The sequence below is a fragment of the Heliangelus exortis genome, chromosome 2, assembly GCF_036169615.1.
Source record: "Heliangelus exortis chromosome 2, bHelExo1.hap1, whole genome shotgun sequence".
NCBI classification, from domain to species: domain Eukaryota; kingdom Metazoa; phylum Chordata; class Aves; order Apodiformes; family Trochilidae; genus Heliangelus; species Heliangelus exortis.
In genome coordinates, this window is record NC_092423.1 from 127,015,646 (window position 1) to 127,040,999 (window position 25,354).

General features: G+C 40.0%; 1 protein-coding gene across 6 annotated transcripts in view; it reads right to left on the bottom strand.

Moving 5' to 3' along the window:
• Positions 1-23,832, bottom strand: part of TRIQK (triple QxxK/R motif containing) — a 116,007-nt gene extending 92,175 nt beyond the window's left edge. Inside the window, exons 1-4 of one of the 6 annotated variants that reach the window (XM_071737935.1) lie at positions 23,510-23,606; positions 20,952-21,048; positions 10,704-10,812; positions 5,873-5,953 (exon numbers count right to left, since the gene is read on the bottom strand). In XM_071737935.1, the coding sequence (XP_071594036.1) occupies positions 5,873-5,933 (61 nt within the window). In that variant the 5' untranslated portion in view covers positions 5,934-5,953; positions 10,704-10,812; positions 20,952-21,048; positions 23,510-23,606. Of the gene's footprint in view, positions 1-5,872; positions 5,954-10,703; positions 10,813-14,298; positions 14,438-20,951; positions 21,049-22,658; positions 23,076-23,509 lie in introns of those variants that run through there. The other 5 variants (XM_071737932.1, XM_071737934.1, XM_071737933.1 and 2 more) reach the window with 5 other exon arrangements.
• Between the last annotated feature and the right edge of the window lie 1,522 nt (positions 23,833-25,354).

The window sequence follows — 25,354 nt, forward strand, 5'->3', positions numbered from 1 at the left end:
TGTATCACTGTGAAGTATTAAACTCAGCATAGGAAAAGACTCTAAAACTTGCCAACAGTCACACATAATAGCAAAAGGAGGGGTTTTTCCTATTTCTCTTTATTATGTGCTTAATAGTACATTTTACTAGAAAAAAAAAAAAAAAAAAAAGAGTAAATGTAATGTTCCATATGAAAAAAAAAATCCCCAACAACTATGGTATGTAATGGAACTGCCTACTTCTTGGGTTGTTTTCTTCACTCTAAATAAATAGTAGGAGAGATGTCTTCCTTTTTGTCTCAACATAAGACAGTAAATAGGTGACTGACAACAAACATGGGGAAAAAAGATCACTAATTAAAAAAAAAGGTTGGAGAATTTTCATTACATTGACATCAGTCCTGCTACACCTTTGCTTGTGACAGCAGAGAGCAATCTCAATGATGCAAATGCTGCCTTCTGGTCCTGTGCCTTTTCTTAACAGACAAAAGATGTAAGAATTCCCATTTTGTGGCAAATAGGATGAATTTGAAATTTTCAGCATATGTTCAGTCGAAACTTTTTTTGCTGTTGTTGCTGTTGTTTCAGAAATGAAATCTAAAACTTTGATGCTGATGACAAACATTTCCTGACCAAAAACAAAACAATCACATTTCACCTCAAAGTATTTATTTCAGAAAAAAGTATCAAAATGTAAATTTTTTCCTAGAATGCTAGTGGCCAGTTTGATTTCAGTATGGCACTACTCAGAATAAGGAAAGCAGAGGGACATTAACTCTGTAAAAAAGATAGAGAAGATGAACAACAGGAAACAAAAAGTTGAGGTGCTAGAGAGTAAAGACACTTCTTTTAGCAGTAGAGCAAGTGGAGATGACTATGTGCCACAAAAAGGGTTTCCCTTTAAAGTCAGAGAAGCAGCAGGGTCACACTCATGAATGACTGGGTAGCTGGAGGTGGGAACCCCAGAGACATTCTTGCTGTCCTAATCCATCCATCTCACCAACATCTATTCTTTCATATTGTCAATGCAACTGTATTACAACAAATGACTCCTGGTTTGGCAGACTGGGACTGTTCTCCTTTGCAGTCATCCCACTGACATCTGAGCTAATACATACAGGAATCTGGAAGGCAAGAGAGTCCAACTCTGTTCACCATACTCATGCTGGCAGACAAGATCTCTGTCTCATTGGGACCCTTGGCACTAGGATGAGATGTCTTTTTTCCATAATAGCCACCAGGTCCCTACACTACACCAAGGAGTTTTAAAAAAGGGGTGACTTTACCAACAGTTTTATCTGTTAGTTCAGGTGGGCAGTTATCTCTCTCACTTCCTGTGTTGCTAAGGCCAGGGTCTCAAGAATTCCACCCCATCGCTCTGCATGTGCTATAATAAAAAGCACCACCACCCCATCATGCTCAGCCTACTACCTTGTGCTTTAAAAAAAAAAAAAAAAAGAATTTATTTTCATTCATAACTTTCACTCCGTCCTGGAGAATGTAAGGAGCCTTGTTTACTCCAAAGATCCCCTGGGTTATGCCTGTATAAGCTTCAGCCTCTAAAGGATCAAGCTGGCAAGTCGGAAGATACAGAACAGACAATAAGCAGACCTTTGAGTCTACAAATTGGAGGTTGAATGATTGGCAAACAACCTCTCCTCGTGAAAAATTATGTTACAGCAACACAATAGTATGGGAGCCAAAAGTATGTCTATTCCTGATTTGTAGACCAGGTTTTAGTTATGCTATAATCCTCTCAGTATGCCTGCTTAGGATCCCGCAATCACACGAGTCATGAACACTACCCACAAATCCTGTGGCTTCCATGCCGAGCAAGCAACACACCAGATGAAGAAAGATGGAAAATATACATGTGGAATTGTTCTGGGAACTTAAAGCACACATAACAGTAAACAAAGCAAATATGGTGCAAAACCTGTTGCTATTTTCACAGCATTTGTGGAGCAAGGCTGCATAAATGCAGAAAGATGCAAACTGCCTCACACCTTTCCTCCAATCTCAGCAAATTAGGCACAGCAGCACAAACAGCAGCAGTGAGAAGGAAACGCTGTGCAGAAGAGCTGCTTTGTTTGCTGCTGTGCTACAGGTATGTGTTTGTGTATGTGAGAGAGAGCTGAAGAAATGAATGTTTAAATTGCTTTTGCTCATTCCTCCCTCAGAGCCTCCACTGTGCACGGGGATTGAATGGGGAGATTCCCTCGGTGCTGTCCTGCCTTTCCATGCACAGTCTAAGCCAATTTGACAAAGGTTGCTGCTACTGTTCCTTGTCCCAGTTGGGGATGTTCTTCACGAAGTCAGTGCTGGTTTGGTCTGGCAACCAAAAGGCTTCCTCTGCTCCTCATAGAAAAGGCAGTGCTGTGGTCAGACACAGGAGCACTTGCTGAACTACAGACACTACAGAAAAATTTTGGCTGGTGGCAGGAGAGATGGCTAAAAGCCAGCTGACAGACAAGAGCGATGTTGATCTCCAAATCCTCTGAAAATGCTACTGAAGCAAAGAGCAACCACGAGCAGCATAGTGGCAAACAAGACACAAGTAGTCTTCCCTCATGGAGGAGAGAAAAAGGCAAACGGCTGAACTGAAGCAATCAACACGAACTTGAACCATGGCACAGGGCAAACATGTGGCGTGCCGTATGGGAACTCAGAACAAAACAGAAAGCTTGGAATGAAATTAAATTAAAAGTCTGCTTTTACTTCAAATTACTCCACGAAACATCTAAGTGAAAATTATGTTGAAGTTGACATGACTTTGTGACATGTTGTTCATTGAAGACTGTGATTTTTCATTAAAAAAAAAACAAAACAAAACAGGTATTAAAAATGTTTCAATCTGTTTCCCTTCTATCCATCAAGGCTAGAAAATATTAAATATAGCTAAAAATTATGCCCCACCACTAGACAGCAATACCTGTTCAGCCAGCACCCATCATATTTTCAAGAATCCGTAGATACCTACTCGGTGGAAAGGAATCACTCCAAGCATGGATTTAAAACTTTAAACAGGTTAGAAAAATAAATTTTTTAAGGATAGGTGCCACACAGCCTCCCTCCTGGCTCACTGTTTCTAGATGTAATCCCATAAACTATGAAGTCCTGGAGCATGATGGCATTTTTTATTCCAGGGGGTCTTCTACTGCATGGTGTCCCATTGAAGCCTTCCTGCAAAAGTACTTATGCTGCCAAATCCAGGGTTTATTTGAATAAATTTAAGACAACACTGAAATTCTTCCTATATAATTCTTAATAAGTACCTGAACGAAATCAGATAATGAAGATTTAGATCAAGAGGAGCTAAGATGAAGGATCTGAAGCATGTCTCCTATAAGAAAAGTCTGGGAGACCTGGGACCATTTAACCACGAGCACGGAAGGCTTGGGGAGGCCTAATCAATGTACATAAATACCAGAAGGCAGAATGCAAAGAGGATGGGACCAGGCTCTTCTCACTGGTGCCCAGTATACAGGACCAGAAGCAATGGGCACATACTGAAACACAGGAAATGACATTTAAATATAAAACCACTTTTTACTTTGAAGGTGGTCAAACACAGGAGCAGTTTGCCCAGAGAGGTTGTAGTCTCCCTCCCTGGAGATATTAAAAAAGATGTAAAAAAAGTTCAGCCACCAGGCCTAAAGCTCGACCAAACTGGTTATACATAGAACTCAAAACACCCCCACAACACTGAAGTATTAAAACACATCCACAAATGTTCAACTCCCCCCTCTCACATTCATTAAGTTTTCACTGGTTAGATCAGAGAACTCATTTCCATTGGCAAACTATGGCTCAATCAGTCAATGTCCAGAGTGGGAGCTGAAAATATTGTCATCAGAGCACAAGGCAGTGGATAGTCTATTTTAGTTCTTGCTCTCTGTCCCCTAAGGAATACTGCAATCACAGAAACACCTCCTAGGTTATACACTTGATTTGCCTGCTGGCATGAGGTTCTTCCCCACAGTAATGTTTAACACTTGCTTTTGCCAAGTTAAAAGTATTGTGTCATGTCTAAGGAAAATGAGTTTATTATGAGCCCCCTCAGACACTGTATTTTGCACTGCCCAGTGGATCAAGGTGCTGCATCATATAACAGGGAAGCTGCCAAATTGTTCAGCCAACATGCTAACCTAAAACCGGAAAGTCAGCTATGTAACAGGATCCCTCTGAGTGCTGGGCCCAAACACAGATCCTTTCACCCTCTTGCTGAAGCATCAGTGCTTTTTCCTGCTCAAGATACAGCTGATCAGTCCTGGGGCATCTCACAGGTGTGAGAAGTACAACTGTGGTGGTAATGTGCAAGAAATAGCCCAAGCTGTGGAAGAGCAAAAGATAATTTTGTGAGTCTCATATTTAGAGGCAGCTTAACACTCAGCTGCTCCTCCAGCAGCCCAGCCTGCTCTCCAGGGATCCCACTGGAGACCATCAGTCCTATAAAGTCCTACAGAGGACTTTCAAAAATTACTTCAACCAGTGGTCACCTGAAGGTGTTCACAAAAGGCAGAAAAACAACCCTAAAGAAGGTGGTTGAAAAAGAGGTGACCACGACAAAAAAATATGCAGAGAAAATTCCAGAAAGCTGATGCAATCATCCTCTCCCCACACAGTTACACAGGAAAAGCTGTCTCAAAGATGAGCTGCAGGGCTCCCACTCCTCACCAAACCTATTTGGGTGAATTATTTGTGCTATGATTTGTTAGGTAATAGTTTCCTTGAAAGGTTTTCTATAAGAAACCTACAATGCACAAAAGAGGAGAGCCCATCTATTTAAACATTTTTCCAGTATATCTGCTTCCCATCTGTAAAGGTACTCAAAAGTTTTCATCAGTGTTTTTAACGATCAGAGAGTGAACCAATGAAGCTAGCCACACAAAATGACCAAGATTAGGAAAATATAAAGCATTCCACTGCTATCTAAAACAAATAAAATACAAAATAGTCCCTTACTTTCAACTTTAAATTCAGAAAAAAACATAATATAAGCCATATTGAAAGTAATAAGGCAGCACTTAAAAAAAATAAGATACGATAAAAATAAGATAGTTCATATACCCCTCTTTTGCCATGAGAATGTACATTATAAACAGCTTTTTTTCCCAGACACTTGCTATTTATTTGCATATTTAAACACAGATGTGGGTGCTAAGCAACGTGAAACAAACTCATTTACTTAAATAACTAAGTACAGATTAAGGTACTTCAATTTATATACATACTTTTTAAATACTGTGTCTGCGTTATATTTTACATCTAGAGAAGCAGAATCCTCATATATGGATTCCAAAATAAGCCACTTACATTTGCATTTAAGCAATTCTGCTGTGTATGTATCTGTGTGAGTGCACACGTGCCCATTTGTATACGTTCATGTGTATTCAAGCTTCCTACACATATAAATAAGAACAGAAAAAAAAAACCAACTAGGAAAAGAAACAACATGCTAAGAATATTCCATTAGAGTGAGAATAAATGCAGTTACACAATGTTAAGGTCTCTATAGTTCGGTGTATCAAAAACTGTTAAGATGTAAGGAAGCATTTTGTCTGAAATGCCTGTATTTTAAAATGGAGACAAACAGGAAAATCAGGGAAGTTCCAGGAGCCCAGAAACATCATGGAGCTACCGTACTGCGGTATTTCACTAGTACTTCCAAAACCAGAACAGGGACTTTTTCAAGTTATTCAAAACACTCTCTTCATTAAAAGTATTGCTGAATAAATCAGTCAACTACACATAAAAAAAGTTCCCCTGTGTTATGCATTATTTTTTACCACTTGTAAGCAAAACAAAGTGTTAAATTCTGTTACACAAACTTGTCTGGCTGAAAAAAATAGGTTTTTTTTCAAGCACACAAAGTTTTCTTCATATCTCTTACCTATTTGCTTTCTGTATTGGTCAACAGGAGTCCTTGCTGTAGAGGCATCTTTTCTACCCATCGTTTTCAATCCAAAAATTGCTGTCAGTATTAGAAAAAAAATATGGATTACTCCTAAATCATTACTGAGGAAATCAGTGACTTAAAACATCAAGCAATATTTACATGATTATGCACAGACTTCCCAGAGTACAATGAGATACTGACTTCACTATTCTGGAGACTAAGAGACAAATTCTAAACATACCTTTCCCCCCACTGCATGGATTACAACATTACAGAATGCCTGTTAGTTTGAATTAAGAAAAGGGAAAAAAAAAAAAGGTGTGGAGGGGAGGACAGGGAATGTAAAAACTGATTGCACTCTAATTCAGCATTTGGTACCAGTGAATTAATCACTATATAATTTTTTTCTATAGTAAACTATGGAGCAAATGTAGTATTGTGAGCTGCTTGTATTGGTGGCAAACACGTTCCCACTATGCCCGGGGTCTGAGGCAAGATGAGGCACCTGTGCACGCACAGGTGTAATTACTCAGAAAATACACCTGAAGACTCAGCCCTCCAGCCACCCTGAGCAAAAGGGAGGAACAAGATATCTAAAATGCAGCAACCCCACACTCTCCTATCTTCTTGCCATGGGGTCTAGAGATCTGTGAATGAAAAGAAAGCTGAGGATAAAGGCGAAAGCTGGGGCTGTGCCCATTTTACACCTCCCAGCCAAAAATACATTTAGTTAGAAAGCACCCTGAATGGGCTTCTGTTATTGCATGGCACAAGCATGTGACACCAGGACTGAATAAGGAACTTCACTATCTTTCATTTAAGATGCTCTTCTTGGTACTTCTGTGCTTCCACACCATCCATGTAACTGAGAAAGTATCACATGAGTAGTATTTTTGCTCCCAACACAGCAATTTAACATGCAAAACCTTATGGTTTCATATTCATCCCCTTGCAGGGCTGGCACCCAAAAGATACAGTAAGAGCATGCATACATCCTAATTTCACTTCTTTCTCCATAGCCATAAAGACACCTGGCATTTATAGTCATACTTGTTGCTCACAACACTGGTTTTCAACCATTTTGGCTGGGCTTAAGTCACCACTCAGTGATGAAAAGCCCCACCAGCCGACCACATCCATGATGCAAGCATCCCAGTAGCAACTTCTGCATTCACAAGAGGACTGACATTTTTCAGAAGTGCCAGATTTACCACGCAAGCACAGATGATGCAAAACAGCCAATGTTTTTTTCTCACCTCGCCTTGGTGAGCACAGTGCTGAGGACAAACTTTGGCTGAGCCATCCCAGGTAGCCTGCCCCCCCTCCTCCCTCTTTAAGCTTCCCAGCTATTCTGCTAAATTGTATTTCTCACATAAAGTTTACATTGTAAGAAGAGTGTAAAATAAAAGTACCATTTAAACTTTCAGCTATATAAGGAAATAACGTTGTAAAACTAGTTCTTGGCTTTTTTATGCCAGTGTTAGAGACTGTTTTGACTTTCCTTTTGCAATTTCAATAGCCTACTAATGTTTTGTAACAAAACATCGGCTGTGAAAGATGTTAGCAGTTTTAACAGTGCCAATAAAACACAAAGAGAAAACGCAGGAAAAAATTATTTCCCAGTTTAATATAAGCCACAGAGATGCTTGTATTTGCCCGTGTGGCTCAGTGTCACTGACTTCTGCATCTAGAACCTCAACTCCTCTTTGTTCTTCAAAGGGATGCAGTAATCATCATTCATTTCCAATGCTTTGATGGTTAGATGGCAAATGCCTAGGAAACCCATGGAGACATTAGCACATACAGCCGTGGTGTCTAATAAGACAGCTATTTGCATAAAAGATCAGCCACAATTTAAAATGTGTTGTGATAGATGTGGAAAGGGAATAACAGATCTATATTAGCATGTAGGAAAGCAAGATTGTTTTCACAATTTAATTCCTCAGGGAGTGTGGCTCATCACCTTCTCTTGTAAAGAATCCTGCATTCCCTGAGGAAGCAACTTGCCACGAGCCAGAGTTAAACTAAAATATGGATTAATAAGAGATAATATTTATTATTTATGAATCTTGCTGTAGGTTTCTGACATAATTTTCTGATCAGCTTTCCATGAAGAAAAAGCTTGGATACTTTATGAGCCACAAAATGTTTTGAAAAACACACTTTCTCCATTTAAAATCATATCCTATAAGCTGACCATCTTAATTTCACTGAACAAAATCTGCTCTTTCTTTCCCAGCTACCCCTGGCTGCTCCACTGCTTCCAGTGGCAGTGTCTGGAGGATTTGGTCTTCCCTACATTTCTCTGCCAAACTGAAGGGACAGGCAGAGCACTGTTCTGCATCCACCCCAAGCAGCCTTCAGGACCCTGCAATGTTAATGGCTACATTAACACTTTAAAAATTGTATATATAAAGGAGGTTGTCATTGCTCCTTTTACATATTACTAAAAATACTTCAAGAGTAATTTCAGATCATTTGAAGGCAATGTAAGCCTTCCACAGTTTTTAAGCTTTTATTAAAGGTGGTTTTATGAAAAGGAAGGCCCACTTCAGTGATTTTTTGTTGCTATTTCAGAGATGTTACAAGGTCAAAAGACAGTTTTGGTTTTGTGGTTCCCCTACACTGTTTTTTTACCCTCTTTCTCTTGCCTGCTAGTAAGTCACCTGTGAAGCCCTACACCCTCAGAAGAGAACATTCTTTTCCTCTTCCTCCCATTTTATTCACAAGCAGTGACTAATAATAGTAAATGCAACAAATTGCCTGTTATCACCTCCAACTTTCAATAGCATTTTAAGAAATATGTTCTGAATGTCCATTCTGACCACAGGAGTGTTTAAATCCCAGCTCACTATCACAGATGCATACACTGCTCGTATAAACAAACAAACAAACAAAAATAAGCAATTACTTTATTGAAATAAAAATATACTGTGCATGTCTTTAGAAATACTAATTTAAAAAAAAAAAGCACAGGGACTATGCAGCACAAAAAATTGAACTTTGTGCATTTATGGTGCAATACAAATGATGAATAAAAGCGGTAAGGCTTAAAGCATGACCCAGTGAACACACAAAGATCTACACACACAAACTTTCTTAGTGGTGATATTCGATATCATGTCTGACTACCTTTTAACAATAAGCTGCCTAAATATTAACAGTAGGCATGTTAAAGAAATTATCAATGAAGTGACCGGTTTGCAGCCAAAATATAGCCTGTTAGATGAGAGAAAATGAAGACAAACTTCATTTCTGAAGTTTGAAAAGAACAGTTTGAAAGTCTCTGAAAAGAACAACCACAGAACATAAAAATACTGGGCCAAATCTTCATCTGTAACTGAAAATGCAGGTGAATGCCCATTGTATAACTGCAGAAGTCTTTAATTGCAAATCGATATCTGACTTTAAAACTCTTTTTTTAGATGGTGGTTGATAATTTGAACTCATAATATGAATAATTTTAAAATATGACTGAAAGCTTACTGATGGCCATGAAAGAATAGGTCTTTCACCAGTCAATGCCATAGCTCACAGTTTAATAAATAATGGATATTAAAACCCTTACAAGTTACAAGAGAGCAAAAATAGCCTTTTAGCCTCCTCAGGTAAAATCCAAGGAGCACATCACATTCTCTGTGAACATCAAGTTATTCCCAAGAACTGCTAGCACTGCATTTAAGTGGGAGGCTATCTGCATGTAGGTATTCTGGAAATCCTTGCTATTGATCATGTGAGTTGGGTTTTTGTTGTATTGCTGAAGCACAGTAACTAAGATATGTCTGTACAGCAGTGGAAGAAATGCAATGGAAGTAACCTGCAGCCAGAATTGCAAGAATAATGCAGATGAACAATTTAACCATCCTTCAGCTTAGGATTTTAAAAATTTTACTTGAAAGAAAACAGAAAAAAGAAAAAAAAAATTAGAAAAAAAAAAGCCCTCCTTCATGATAAGTCTTACAGTAGCCTTCATGATTCCTCTGGAAAGTCACTCTCAAAGGATGAGACTATTACGTCAAAAGAAAAACTACCTGACCGTGATGCTTCTTGCAGAAACTGGCTCACCCTTCTCTGAGGATTTCTGTCATGATTTAGGCCCAGCCATTCATAAACAGGCTTTTAGTAAGAGGAACATTTTAGTTTTTCATTAATTAATTTAACCTTGAAAATGGCAGAGCTTGATTGAAATTCAGTTATATTTGGGAGAATGAATCCAAAAAACCAAGACCCATGACTCCAGATGAAACAAAAATTGCCAGAATAATTTTAACCTTCTACACAAGCACAAGGAACACACAACCATATCCCAAGATACAAACCACCTAGGAATTACAACTTTTATTCTGACATGTATCAGGCTACTTCATAGGTTCATGCAAGCAGTAGGAACAAACCACATTGTTACTTCCAGTAAGAGCTCTTTGCACTCTAAAGAAAGAAGTTTCTCTGTTCTTTGTTATTTACACAGCACCTATGAAACCCATGAAATTAGCTCTAAACTTAAGTAACAAAGTAGTACACAGTTAGTAGTAGTTCATTCAGCACTCGGCATATCCTCCAGGCTGTTTCAAAATCCTGAGGCAATATATTATGAAAAATAGATCAGTTCCACTCAATTTCAGGAAGGTAAGCGAGACACCAGAGTTATACAAAAGGCCACCTCTGCTCCCTTTTGCAGTGAATGAAGAAATGCAATAGTAAGGAATCCAAACTGCCTCTTGTAATGTTGCTTTCTTGCTATGCACCTAAATGTCCCCTAGGTACCTTCAATTTGGTGGGATTATTTTATATTTGTATTGGTTCCTTTAGCAAAAAGTCTATGTACATTTGCTACGTATAAAATGCTTTTAAACTTTTCAACTCTTCAGTTATTTATCATTACATGTAGTCGTGACAGCCAGGAAAAAAAGTGAAAATTTCAAGGACTGCAAAAGCTGAAAAAGATTTTTTCAAAAGACTTCACTCTTATGCAATTTTTTTTTTTAAAGCAAGTAGAGCCTATTAAAAATGTCAAAGATTCCTTCCATTCCCAGTAAAATTTGTCACACCTTCTCTGGTAGGAAGAATCAAAACGTACTTGGCAAAAGCTCCCTTATAAAAACATTACCTATATAAAAGGTAGCTCTTCAGCAATTTTGGTGCTACACTTTTTATAAAAACAATATGGTATTTTGCAGAACAATATTCCTAATTTTGTGATCCTGTGCACCTTACATTTACATTTCGTTATTCGGATTTGTCATTTGTCTTCAGAACCAAATACCCTACTCACTTCAGAGCTGAGTAGAGTTATACCATCTGTGAAGCATGCATTCATTTCAATATGAAGACAGATCTTATTCTGAACAAATTTCAAATTCCAAATGTTCAAAGATGAACTTTTTTTTTTTTTTTTCATTTTTATGAATATATGATGGCAGTGGTGTGTCAAGAAAATATCCTTAAGGAAGTTCATGAAGGGATAAAGCATACATGTGGTTCAATTCTGCTTTACCAGACAATTCAAATGTAGCATTTCCCAGAGGAAAGAGTAATCTCTGCTCTAGGCAAAACTACACAATAAACGACACCATATGCAGTATTTCAGAATAACATTCTTCAAAATAAGAGAATCTGTTTGTTTTATTTTGGTTTTTTTTTTCTGTTTTCTTTTGGGGGGGTGTCTATGGTAGAAATCAGAGGTAGAGAGGGTGAGAAGAGAAAGGGAATCCAGAGGACTCTGGTTCCCAGATGCACTTCCACCAAGGATGGACACAGCTTCCACAGGAGCAACCAGAGACACTGTACCTTCAGACCATAGAGGTGGCTGTAATTACAGAGGACACTACTACCACCACCACAACTGCACAAGATGGAAACTAAGCACACACTCACTGCCTCACCAGTTAAAAGTTCATTGAGTCAAGAGCAATTACAAGAAACAATTATTTGTTGCATCTCAGAAACTGAAGTGGCAGCAGCAAACACTTCGAGGTTCAGTTAAATCCAGGCAGTTATATTCCCTCTTTGATCCCCACCACAAACCCCTTCAGCACCTATTTCCTTTGATGAAGAAGGGAATAATTTAAATAACAGGTACAAAGCTAGAGGTCATATATCTTAAATTTCCAAAACAGCTAAGCCTGCCTCAGCACTTCACTTCTAATATGTTATGATGTTACAATTCTGGAATAATTCTCAGAGCACCTCACGGTTTCACTGAGGTCTTATTCCAAAACCTCAGAAACTTCATTTTGCCCTACTAGCTCTTACAGCAGCAGGGTAAGAGCCACTTCTCCTTACCCTTCTTTAAACCAGAAAATAAATCCTCTATTCTTTCCTCTCATTACTTTTGGGAAGCAAGAAAATGATCTTACTCCTTTCCTAGGACTGTCACAAGTTATACTTTGCTACAAGCCCGGGTGCTTTAATTATATACACTTGTAAATTCCCCATTTGTAGATTTTAAGCTTACTCATTTTTGATGGAAATTAATTTCTTAAGTGAGAAGTATTTAGGGAGTAATAGTGCTTTCCTTTTGCATATGAGTTCCAGAGTTCAAACCATTCAGAGGACAGAAAGCCCATTTCATGTCATTTTCGATATTGCAAAATGTAATACAACCTTCAGTGAAATCTTGTGACTTTTGAAGCTATTTACACTAAGTTATTAGAATAAGTAATTCAATTTTGAGCTTTTTTTGTTTGCTTTTACTGTGCCTTTTTTTTTCCCCTTGCATTGTCTCGGGCTATTAAAAATCCAAATTTTAAGTGACTTATTTAAAAATTGAAAAAGTTTCAAGAAATGTGGCAAAACAAGGCAATTTGAAGCTGCTGGAATTTTTCTCTTCCGGCCCCCCTGTTTAAAAAAAAACAAAACCAAAAACCAACCAACCAAACAAACAAACAAAAAACCCCAAAAAACAAAACAACAACAACAAAAAATTTTTTAAAAGTATGTTAGGCTAAGTCTCTGCTTACTTCTAATATTGATATTCCATGTATTCTGACTCTATTTTCACTGAATTTTTAACAATCAACCTAAGAACTGAAAACCAGAGGAAGTGAAAACAGTCACAAATGAGCCACACAGGCATAAAGCCGAGAGGCAGACAAATGTGTCCTTCTGTTAGGTATTTCACTGGATGGGATACAATATCCCATCCCACATGACTTCAAATAACAGTAAATTCTAAAACTGGTCACTAGGTTTATAGCTTAATTATTGCCTCCCTTCTTACCTTGAGCAAGCATTCAAAAGTTAAAAACAGGCTACAAATAACATCAGCAAATAACACCTTAGTACATGTAGACCTAATTGTAACATCTCAGCAAAACAGAGTTATTAGTTCCATTACAAAACCTGGTGTTTGAAAGGACTTAAAAGCTAATCTTTCCATCCAGTGCTCAGAATAAAATGGGTACTTTTTCTTTCTCTGAGACTACGGCAGCTCGATAAGTATTAAATAGACTGATCTATGAATGAACAAAAATAGTTTTATGTCACTTTTGAAGTCTCACAGGCATTCAGGAAAGCAACTCAGCTTAAAGAAAAAAAAAATACTCTAGTCACCAGGCAAAAGAAACATTAAGTGTAACGACTTTCAATTTGGCCATTTTGGCATCTATGTTTTTTTCCATTTTTCAATAGTGATTAAAGACAGGGTAAACTATTAAATCTTCCCCATACAGATCAGAAGATAAAACTGCCATAGCCATAGTCTTAATGCAACACATATTTTTGTCTATTTTTTTTTAATTATTTGAGGTGAAAACCAGTAGATATGCCAGTATATAACAGTGTTAAGATGTCAAATACCAGGTTCAGCCCTGCAGCACTTAAAAATGAGCTCAATAATCAGACTTAGTAAACAGATCTATAGATGTTAGAAGCAGTATTTTCAAAATCAAGTCCTACTCTATTGATTTTGAAGGATTAGGCCATAGTTGGACGAAAACTTTAATAACAGCTTAAGTAACATCAGCTCAGTAGTTTCCAAAGCAGTTCAAAACAATAGGCCAGGCACACTCTGCAGATTACATCTTAATTGATCAAGATGTAGCTCTCTTGAAAACTACCTAGACATTCCATTAAAGGCACTGATTTTTAAAATAAAGAATAAAGTGATAGTGTACAAGATACCATCTCTTGAGAAGCCTTATGTTCTATTTGGGCAAAAAGGGAATACAAGATCACTGATATCCATCAAAAATCTGAATTGAACAAAAAACAAATTAAATGAGTGTATCAAAATCAGGCTAACCGCTTTGTAGGTGCTAAAGGAAGAAAAAGAGAAAAACAAAAAAAACCCCAAAGTTATGATAACCATTAGAAAATATGGTAAATTGTTTGTCTCACTATAAGGAAGAGGAGACAAGTATGGAGTGCAGCTGGGTAGAAACGGCAGCAAAAAGAAATATCAGCAATTAGCAGTGAAGTACCAGTTGAAGTAGCAGAAAGTGATGTGAACGTCTGAAGGTCCTGGATGAAATCATGTGTGCAAATGTCTGCCTCACTGCTTTTCACAGCTTTCTGCTTAAGACCACAGGATGGGAGGGGACTGTGTAATGTTCCCACTACTCCTGAGCAGCATGTGTACATTTCACAAAGAAGATGGAATTCTGCTGCATGGTTCATTGTCCAGTAGAAACCCTCCAAGGGATGGTATGAAGACCAACATACGGAAAAAAGCACTCCTTTGAATGTTTAAAGTCATGCAGTACATCTGAAATTCTATTTATTGTAAAAATAGAAGTGAAATACAAAATGTAACACTGTTTCACGGATTGCTGCTTTCGGAGACTACACATTTTTAAAATTCTGGGTTCTGATATGTGAAAGATTGCCTTTCTCTGACTTAAAAGATGCCTCTGATCATGAGATTCCTGTACCTCAAAGTAGTTAGGAATGGAATAGTTATGAGACTTCTAAAAGATCACCTTGCATGCTTCTTCAGAAACCCTACTAGCCCAAGACAAGGCAGCAGAGGACAGCCCACTCCACCCACTCTAATTTCCTGGGTGTACCTCTCTACCCGGTACAGGTTTGCACATGCCCTTGGCTAGAGTCAAAGGAGAATGAATGCTTCAGCACTTCCATAAAGTTTTATTAGAAAGAGAAGGATATACTGCCTGTAATCTACCTGGTAGGCTACCATCCAACAAAAAACAAGCAGCAAACCCAAACAACCTGCTAGACCATACAGTAAAACTATCTCAGATTGCTTCTTGTAAGAACAGGTTCAACACCTACATCACAAAAAACTGCAGGTTTTTTCTGCTCTGCTATAATTGCTGCCTGGCCATTACTGTACCAAGAGATGTACAACCTTGTAACCAAGCTTAAGAAGTTTAAGGAGAGGTGGGCCATTTCTGAAAATTAATTAATCTGTTTCTGCTTTTAACTTCGAAACTACTCTATCCCACACACTCAGCTTCACAGCCAGTGCAGTTGTTTCCATACTGGGAAACACTCAAGGTGAGGCTGAAGAGTCTTCTGGACAATCTGCTCCAGCTGAAGTCCTCCCTGCTCACTGCAGGGTGTTGGGCTAGTTGGCCTTTAAAGGTGCCTTCCAACCCAAACCATTCTTCCCTGCTGATTTATTTTTTTTTTAAATGCGGTGAGTTAATGAAAATCAATACCTACAGAGTACAGGGGAAACATTTTTCCAGCTGTTTTTTTTTTCCAGCACTGACAGTGCTTCAGTCTGAAAGCTCATCTGAAAAGTTTGATCAGAGAGCTGCTGCCTTAAGCTTTTCTCTGCAAACACCATTCCCTCCCCTCAAAGGTCTCTCTGTGGTACAGCACATATTCTATGGAGTCCTTCTATGGTCAGGATATGGAATTGAATTGAGTCTATACAATATACATTACTTGTGTGCAATAAATGACAGAATGCAAGTGCTCTGAATTCTTTACTCTGCATATATGGTTATGTTTTAGAAAGATACCCACATTTAGATCATAATTTCCATGGGTCTATATAAACATGCATGAAGATAAACAGGCTCTCTTCCCATGCAGAACTGGAAGAATTCATCCAGAAGCCTTGCTTTGTAAATCATTTCAGATGTATTTTACTGAAGCCATAAAGGATATTAGCAAGTGTGCTGGGACCGTTTGTTTTTAATTATTATGGTCTGTTTCTTTAGCAGAAGTTACTTATATTATTTAACCCCACTGGTATACTTAAAATGAAAATAGTTTTAAGATTTTTTTTTTATATAGGCTTTGTTGCTATAATATTTTTTCCAGAGTACTCTATTTCTAGTTAGCTATACTCTATTTCTACTTCTAGTTAGCAACAATTGAGCAATGCTTTAGTTACCTTTTCACACAAAATTACAGGAAGAGGTATTCATAAATTAAATAGATTATGTCAAAAATTCCAAAGAAAGCAACATCCATCCTTGCTCTGACCAGTTCATGACTGCAGAATCAAAAACCTCCCAAAATATTAGCTGTTGCAATGCTTTCTGGTTCTATTAAAACAATACTTAAGTTTAAAGACGCCAAGGTCTACGTTTGAAAAAACACATTACAGAAAGCTTTCCATGATGCATATATACAACAAAAAAGAATTGATGCTACCCACGCCCTCTGTAATGGGAAGAAATGACATATCCACAGAGGTGCAGCCTAGCCTTTCCTAGGACACCCAACACTGTGTATAGAAGGGTCTCTGCAGGAGCCCAGTGGTGTAGCAAACCAATAGAGCTTGCTGAGGTCAACAATGGGAGAGGTAAGGAGGTTTGTGGTCAGAAACATCACAGCAAGCCTGAACTTACTCCCAAGCCCACTTGAAAGTAATACTGTTGAGGGTAATACTATTAATAGAAGTAAGTTTATGTCCTCCAAGACCTTTATCACACTTTCAGATTTTTCAGGACATGTTTTTTGTAGGGATTAGAACTAGATGTAACATTCCAGCACTGATCTTATTAAAAGGTTCTAAACAGCACTCTTGCCCCTGCCCCCAACTCTGCTAGGTAGCACCAGCTCTTCTTGCCACTGCCCTGCACTTGAACCCCTTTTGGCTACAGGCTCTTCCTCAAAACCCCAAGCCTTCCCACAGTCAAGGCTTAACAAGATAAAATTTTCCATTTTGCACATACATCCAGCATTCCTTCTTCCTCAACACATTAACAGACTCATGACACCATGATCTCAGATATGCTTTAAACTTCATCCCTACTTCATCTGTCACTGAACCACCCATAGTTTGCTGTAATTGCTTTCACGTTTACACACAGACAACTGACTACAACAGGAAAAAGCATCACACCCAACCAAAATGCTGGGGAAACTCCCCACAAGCACTCATCTGCTGACACTGGCCCCCAGCCATTACTTCTAAGCGCTGGCAGCTCTCCAGCTCTTTATCCATTTTATTGTTACTGTACAGTCCTAATTTTTAAATTAATTTTTGTTGAGTAACAGTAAATCAAGGACCTAATCAAATTCAAATATTAGCTATACAAATAGTGTACTTTCAATCTGACAGCCAAGACACAAAAACAAGTAATACACTGCTCCAGGTTAATGTTTTCTTTTGGCAAGGATGAAAGCAATACAAAACTGGACAAGCAATGAAGTAAAGGATGTAATCTTAACTGGAGGCAACGTAAGCAGCTCCACACACAATGAATGCAACACTAAAACTGCCTATTGGACAATTTCTATGGCATGAAAGATTCTTCTATGTGAAAGAAAGATCTATGGTTTATAATACAAGCTTTAGGCACTATCACATTTAAGAGTAGACAAAAACATGAGGTGAGAATTTAAGTAGAGATGGTGACACAGTAAAGCCAAGTACTGAGATACACTCCACACTGACTTGGTACAGCAAGAATTTGAAAACACAGGAAATTTAAAACAAAGTTTAAAACATGTTCAACTTTTCAGCTTGAAACTGCAGAGAAGTCTCATAAGCAAGCTCTGGGTATCTGAGAGACTTAACATTACTGATCCTGGCTGTTTAATCACCTTTCTGCCAGGGATGAGCAACCTGTAAGAAAGGGCAATGAGAGGTGTTACCTTCTGTCCCTGAGGCCCAGGACTCCATTCCCAGCCTACAGATCAGCTCAGATCACCCTTAAAAAAATGTGAGTTAAGGCAAGAAAGGGAAACTCTGAGGTGCAGGTATTATTGGCTCTTCAGTACAGACTGCAACCTGAGGGGTGGGGAAATGGCAACCAGCTGGCAGCACCTTTAAAAAGCACATCTGTCAGAGACATTCCTGAATAAATTTGAGCATAAGAGTTTGTAGAATTGAGAACTTAAAATGTAAAGATTACAATGAAAACACAATAGATAAAAGCACAAAAAGCTACAAAGGCTGATTGATAATGTAAATGTGAGAGGGAATTATCATGGGTAAACTTAACCTTTTCTTCATTTATACCATACAGCACAGCCTGAGAGAAAACAACTGAAACATTGAAATCTACTACATTTCCAGCCCAATCTGTTTCCCCGCTATAAAAAACTGCTTATAACATAAAAGGTTATTTTGTTCCATTATTTATTTCAGTGTAAATAAATTTGGCTTTCAGGGTAGAGGCAAAGAACTACAGGTAATGTAACCCCATCTTTTGGTATTTTTGTCTTATTTAAGAATAGAAATAACACCATTAGTAGCTAATGACAAAAGTGTACAAAACAGTGTACCTCAGTCTGCCTGCTGGATTTTAACTTCCCAGTACCATTCTCAACATTACCCTAGTGCTAACTTTTGATCCTCTTCTCTCTCATACTTGCCCTTTCTGGAATAAGTGAATTCTCCACCATGAGCTACTGCTGCCAGAACAGTCATTCTCCATTTGTTCAATTCACCAGCTCAGCATCCCTTCCTGGATTTCTATTTCAGCCTTCCTCTCCTGACTATCTTCCATGGTACTTATGCTGCAATTGGGTTTACATTGGCTAATTCATCACAAGGTGTCTTTCCAATTCGATCTTGGTTTTGATGGTGAAGCTTAATGGATGGAGGACAATGCCAAGAACAATCACAACACATGAATAAGCTGTATTTTGTTGATGTATGAACTATCACACTTGACATACTAAAAAGTCCTGGGACACAATAAAGTGCATTGTGTAAAGCTCCACTGGATCATCGCACTATGTGATTAGGGAGACAAAATCGAACTTAAAATTGCTAACACTGATGCTTAGCTTTGCTGCAAAAAAAAACACAGAAGAAACTGGAACCAAAGGGATTAGCACTGTCCATGTCAAGAATGCCTGGAGTGTTTACTCAGCCCACTGAATTACAGGTGTATCTATGCCCAGCTAGTGATATAAAATCACCTGGGGTGCCTTGACATTTCCCCGTGACCTTCAAACATAGTTCTAATGAATAAAAACATATCAGGAACCTTAGGCTGCTGCAGATTGGGATATTAAAACTGCATTAACACAAGTCCTACTTGAAAAAACACATGCAAGTTCTTTTTTTTCTTCTGTAGCAGTACCATTGACCATCTATGTTTGTCATTATGTGAAACAGAGGTCCCTCTTAAACGGCAACTTAGTTCTTCTGGAACCATCTTTCCTTGTCTCCTTTCCAAAGGGAAGAAAGATCTTACTGGCTTATTCTATGTGTCAAAAAATACTTCAAAACTAAAACTGATTATATTGAAGTGCTGTAATATAAATTGTTTCTTCATCTCCTCTACCAATGACACCAAGATGTTTATGTTGTGCATAATGCTACAATGATATATGAGATCATCAGCTTGGTAACTAAAAACAGTTTCACTGTGCCTGTGATTGATAAACTATGGAAGTATTAAAACATTAAAAATGTTAATCTTTGTAATAATCTCCTGAAAAGTTTTTGTATTAATTTAAACCATCGATCATTTTAATATTTAATCATTGCAGACTTCATTTGAAATGAGAATAGCCATTCACTGAAAAGCACTTCATTTTTTATATTAAAAAATGATCAGCTTGTATGTATTCTGTAAATCTCTTTACATTTTTTCCTCAATAAGTAAACCTTCAAGCAAATGAGAGAATCTACAAGAGCAGAAAAATTTAAAAGAAAATTTGTGTCAGACAACCTAAGTTTTAGAAGCCCTGTTTCCCAGGAGTAACTGTGTATTACAACAGTATTATCGTGAGAGGGACAGAGGGTTGAGGAAGACTTTTAAATGAAAATCATTAGCTTCTTTGTCTGCACCTCACAACCATTTATGTTTAGTTCTCTTCATGTATCTTATAACACACAACCATTTTACTTAAGAAGAGTAATTACTTAATAGAGTGACTTGAATCTCTTACTATGTAACCCCACCTTGTAACATTAGCCTTCTTTAGCAACATATAAAGACTTTCCAAAGTATCCGATCCTCCTCTGTAATTCAGTTTCTTGCTTAATGACAAATTTACATTAATGTGGAAATATCTCAACAAAACCAAGACAAAGACCTTCCTAGTTATAAGACTCTTACAGAAGCTCTAAAATTCTAATTGTGATCAATTATGAATAATCTTGTCAGTGTCTGCTTTCTTTTGGAAGATTTTAAAACTTAACTAGCAAACAAATTAATTCATGGTATCGACAAAAAATTCACAAAAAAATCCAAGGGAAATGTCTTCACTACACTACAAAAAAATCCCTCTCTTCTTGTTTGCTACGTGGAGTCTACTCAAACTGGATGTTTCCTGGAGGTATTGCCATAAAGTACATTTATCTTAAGTTGTCCTTTTAAGACTGAGCTGCAGGATTTGGCTGGGATATTTCAACAAAGCAAATCCTACATATACACTGGGCAATGTTACAGGTTAAAATATTACCTTATATGACTAGTCTTTGTTCTGTGTTTGTGACCATTAACTAGTCAAATAATTTTCCCCTGTCTGCTATAAAAATTGCACACAAATTGGCCTGCTTTTCTGAAGATGCTGCAGAGTATAATAATGAGAATTATGAAAAAGTCAGTGAGCTGGCAGAAGAGTGTATAGAATCCTCTGATACATATGAACTTATGCTGTACAGTTCAAGATTATGAAATAAAGAAAAGTAATAAAGAGATGTCTTCTTCATTTTACAAATACAAGTATGTATCTTGTTGCATATTACCTTTTGCTAAAGTCTCTTTTTAAGGAAAATTCTATGGAAAAATCCTGTTCATTCAATGTGATGCCACAATAGAATTCAGGAACTCAGGTGCTTGTATCTGAAATGGAACAGACAGTCTTGTTTCTATGTAACAGAAACACATATATGTATTTGTATGTATATTGATACAAGATTTTAAAAAGACTAGTTATACCAATGCTAGGAGAATTTTCTGTTCCAGTAATTTGATTTGAAAAAATCTGTCACAGAATCATCAGACTTGGAAGGGACCTGTAGAGAGCATGTAATCAAACTCTCCCACTAAAGCAGGATCACCTAGAGCATATTACACAGGACTGCATCCAGGCAGGTTTTGATTTTCTCTAGAGAAGGGTACCCCACAACCTCCCTGGGCAGCCTATTCCACTGCCTTGTCACCCCCACAGTAAAGAATTTTTTTCTTAACAGGAACTTCCTATGTTTCAAAACCTAGATATTTGAAGAGCTCACATATTTGTGTTGAAACAATGTGGCATTTTCTACAGTGCTTTTGCAAATACAAAATATTGTTTTAGACAGACTAGGAAGCGTAGAACACTGTTGTAATCTCTCCTTGGTTAAATTAACATATTAAAATTACAGAACCACAGGATCCTTAATGTTGGAAAGGACCACTAATGGTCATCTACTCAGATACATCTACTGCTGCTCAAACAGGTTCAGCTAGATTATACACAACTTAAAGTAAATTATAAAAAGGATTCACATATTGAAGCAAGAACAAGAAAACATGAGCACTTGCACTTTCTTAAAAAAAAGGTGTCAGCTGTTTGTATTAGTGTGTTTCATTTATTTCCAAGTCCACACTTCTTGTTTTCTCTATACTCTACACTTACATTACGGATCTGAAGTAGACTTACGTCTTCATGGCTTACACGAAGACAGAAAGTAAGTCACAGGAGGGAAAATTGTACTTATTCACAACTAAAGATAATCATGCCAACAAAAGCATCTGCCAATTTCCTCAGCGAGTACACAAGCCATTTTCTGAACAACAAAGTTTACCCCTATCCTCTTCTGTACCACGAGGTGAAATGATTCAGCTAAGGAAGACACACCAAATAGCACTACTTAAGAAATGGTTCCATTTTCCCCATAGTCACAGATTTTTGTGTATCTCTTAAACACAACTTTCTGCAGCTTTTCACTTTGAAATTCACACATCAGTGGCTGGAAGAAAGTTAACATGACTCTAGCAACAGGCACCTTTTCAGTCTGATTAGCTCTTCAGGAATGAGCCTGGTCCTCAGCATCAAAGCACTCAAACCCTGGATGACATGTAATTGAATTACTGCGTGTGAATGTGTGCCCTGTACCCACAGACCAGGTTTACCATAATCTCTTTCGAAGTGGCTTTCTGGTACTGTGCTCTGTCCTCGTAACTATGTAGGCTGGCATAAGGCACAGCAGTCTGAGAGAAGCACGAATACACTGGCAGAAATCCCTGCCAGCATTTCACTACTAGAAACGTTGTGCCTCCCATATTTCTGTCCAGGGTTCTCTGACTGTAAGCGTGACCACCACACTCTGCAGAAAACACAAGGGACTCCAATGTACCCGGAACGCCTCACACCTGCAAGGTAAACAGAGCCAGCTCAGCGAGCCCGGCTCCGACCAGATTTACTGCCTGTGCACAGGTGGCAGACCGCATACAGCCCCGCTACACACCGCCTCGGCAACACCTCCCACACCTCCTGGTCTCAGTGGACCTCCGGGTGTCAGCTGGAGCGCCTGGGAACACACAGAGCGCTCTGTCCCCGTCCCAGACACCAGGAAGCCCCACGCAGACGGTGTCACGGCCACACCGCGCTGCCACACGGGCGGCACACGAGGAGCTGCGGGAAAGTTGCGGGGTGGCAGCGGCACCGCAGGCTCCTGTTAGCGCAACCCGCCTTACAGCCCCCCGGGCCAGGCTGGAGCGTAGCCCACGCCGAGGAGACCTCCCGGTTCGGGGCTCCTTTCCCTGCAAATGGGCCGATCGCAGCCTGGTGAGGGACCCAGCCTGGCGCCGCCAGGGGGAACAGGGAAAACAGGCCAGACAGACGAGAAGCGCTCGGGGCTGCGTGAGACGGTACCGCCAGCCCTGCCCCCTGAGAGCTGCCGCCCGGGCACAAGCGCTCTCCCCTAGAAAGCGGGGGCTGCCGAGAGGCGGCTTTTCACGCCCACACCCAAAATGGCCGCGGCTGCCGCGGGCGCTGACCCCTCCCGGGCCCTCAACCCAGGTTCCGAGGGCGGCACCCGGGGGCCCGCGGCGCCGCCCCGATTGGCAGCGCGCTCCGGCCAATCGCGGAGGCGAGCGCTTTCTGCCGGCCAATGGCAGGAGGCCCGCGGCGGGCAGCGGGACGGCCGAGGGCGCCGCCGCTGCGGCCGCTCCCTGCCCGCAGGCCAATGGCGGCGCCGCAGGAGCGGCGGTCGGCGCGCCCCGAGGGGGGGCGGTTGCCGTGGCAACCGCAGGCCCGGCGGTGCCGGCCGGCCCTGGCACCTTGGCCCCTCGCCCACCCCGGGAAGCGGCGCGGTACCTCGGGCCGAGCGGCAGAGCTCCGCCTCCTCCCTCCTCTCTCGGCGGGGCGACTTCCTGTGCTGGCGGGGCTGCCACCGCCTCCTGCCCGGGCGCCCCCGCCGCCCCGCCTCCTGTTCCCGCCCGCCCCGCGGGGCAGCGGCCTGCGTGGGGCTGGGGAGTTGAGCCGGCGGGGACCGGGACCCTGCAGGGACTCTGAATCTGCAGGCGTGTAGACTGTCCCCGTCCTGCGGCACCTGTGGCGGAGGGAGCTGTGCCGGGCCCCCGCCCTCCCTTCGTGCCCAGCAGCTGTGCCCGCAGGTGTGTCGGGGAAGGGCGCTGCACCGGCCCGCCGGAGGTCAGCGGCGGCCTCGGCCCCGCAGCACCTGTGTGCCTGCCGGGAGGTCGCCGTCCCTGGTGCCTCGCCGAGTTTTGGAGGAGGTTGAAAGTTAACTCGTGAAGTATTTCGGCATCCCCCCTTCACACCCGTGGCTGTTGAACCCCACTCCTGCCTGCCTGCATCAGAAATGTTGCTGTAGACATGCAGAGGGAAAAGCAATTAGCCACCTTCACAGCATCATTATCACCAGCCCGCTAAAGTGGGAATACACTTTTAAGGTCCTAGAGACGTAAGACATGGGAAATTATTAACCCCGTCAGGTACTTTCTCAGCACCTTGAGATTATCGTAGCGTCCTTTGCAACATAATTTATTTACTTTGGTGCAAGAAGTAAACCACTGACTCGGAACAGCTTACTGATTAGTATGGCAAGTGCATGCTTCTCTTCCTGCAAAATGGCAGTTGATAACCAAGTGTAACACTCCGCTGTAAGGAAAGATACACACGCACACAAAAAAGGAGAAATATTTGCATTTGTTTACCTCTGCAGCTTAGAAAGTGAAAGCCACTCCCGGCTGAACTTTCCCATCTTTCTAGATGACGCGCATACAGAATGGAGAATGAGCCTACAGAAAAGTTGATAAATCAGTATCTATCTGGCATGCGTACCACAAGACAGGGTTTTCTTCAGTCATTTCTTTTGCAAGCTTAACAAATGGCTGAAAGAAACCAGCTTTCTTAGAAATACAGCCTGTCCTGATACCGAGTGATAAAACACAATGCTTTTTTATACTTTTTCTGAAAAGAAATCTCCTACTAAGGGTATTTAGCTGCTGTGGACATAGCAGCTGACTGGACACAAGGTTTTCTTCCCTGGAGGCACAGAGCACTACTACAGAGCACTACCTCTGATTTTTCTAACTTCTCTGTGTTCAGAATTTTCGACAATATATTATTTCATTCATACTTAAATGGTAAGCTGAGAACCATATGCATGTCATATATTTCAATATTTTTTTATTCCTCTATTGTTTTAAGATGGTTAACCAAATTCCAGATTATGCTCATGGATATTTGAATATAGTACCATGTGAAAAACAGCAATCACATTGAATTAGCTGTCACACATGATTTTTTGACTGCATAATCCAAACCAAAATAAATAAACATGAAGGTATTTTGGAATCAGTGTATCTGGTTACAGGATTTTGTGCTATCTGATTCTGTGGAGCTTGTCCTTGTGAGTCCTTGTAGCAAAATCCACTTAGTCCTAGTTCAGCTTTACCTAATTTCACATCATCATAATATTCATTTCACTACCAAGTTATTCTTCTACGTAATAAACCTGTGTAGAGCAAGGAGGCTGTGAAGGGATCCAGCACAAGTCCTGTGAGGAAGGGCTGAGGGAGCTGGGGGTGTTCAGTCTGGAGAGGAGGAGCCTCAAGGGAGACCTCATCACTCTCTACAACTCCCTGAAAGGAGGGAGTAGCCAGGGGGGGGTCGGTCTCTTCTCCCAAGTAGATACCT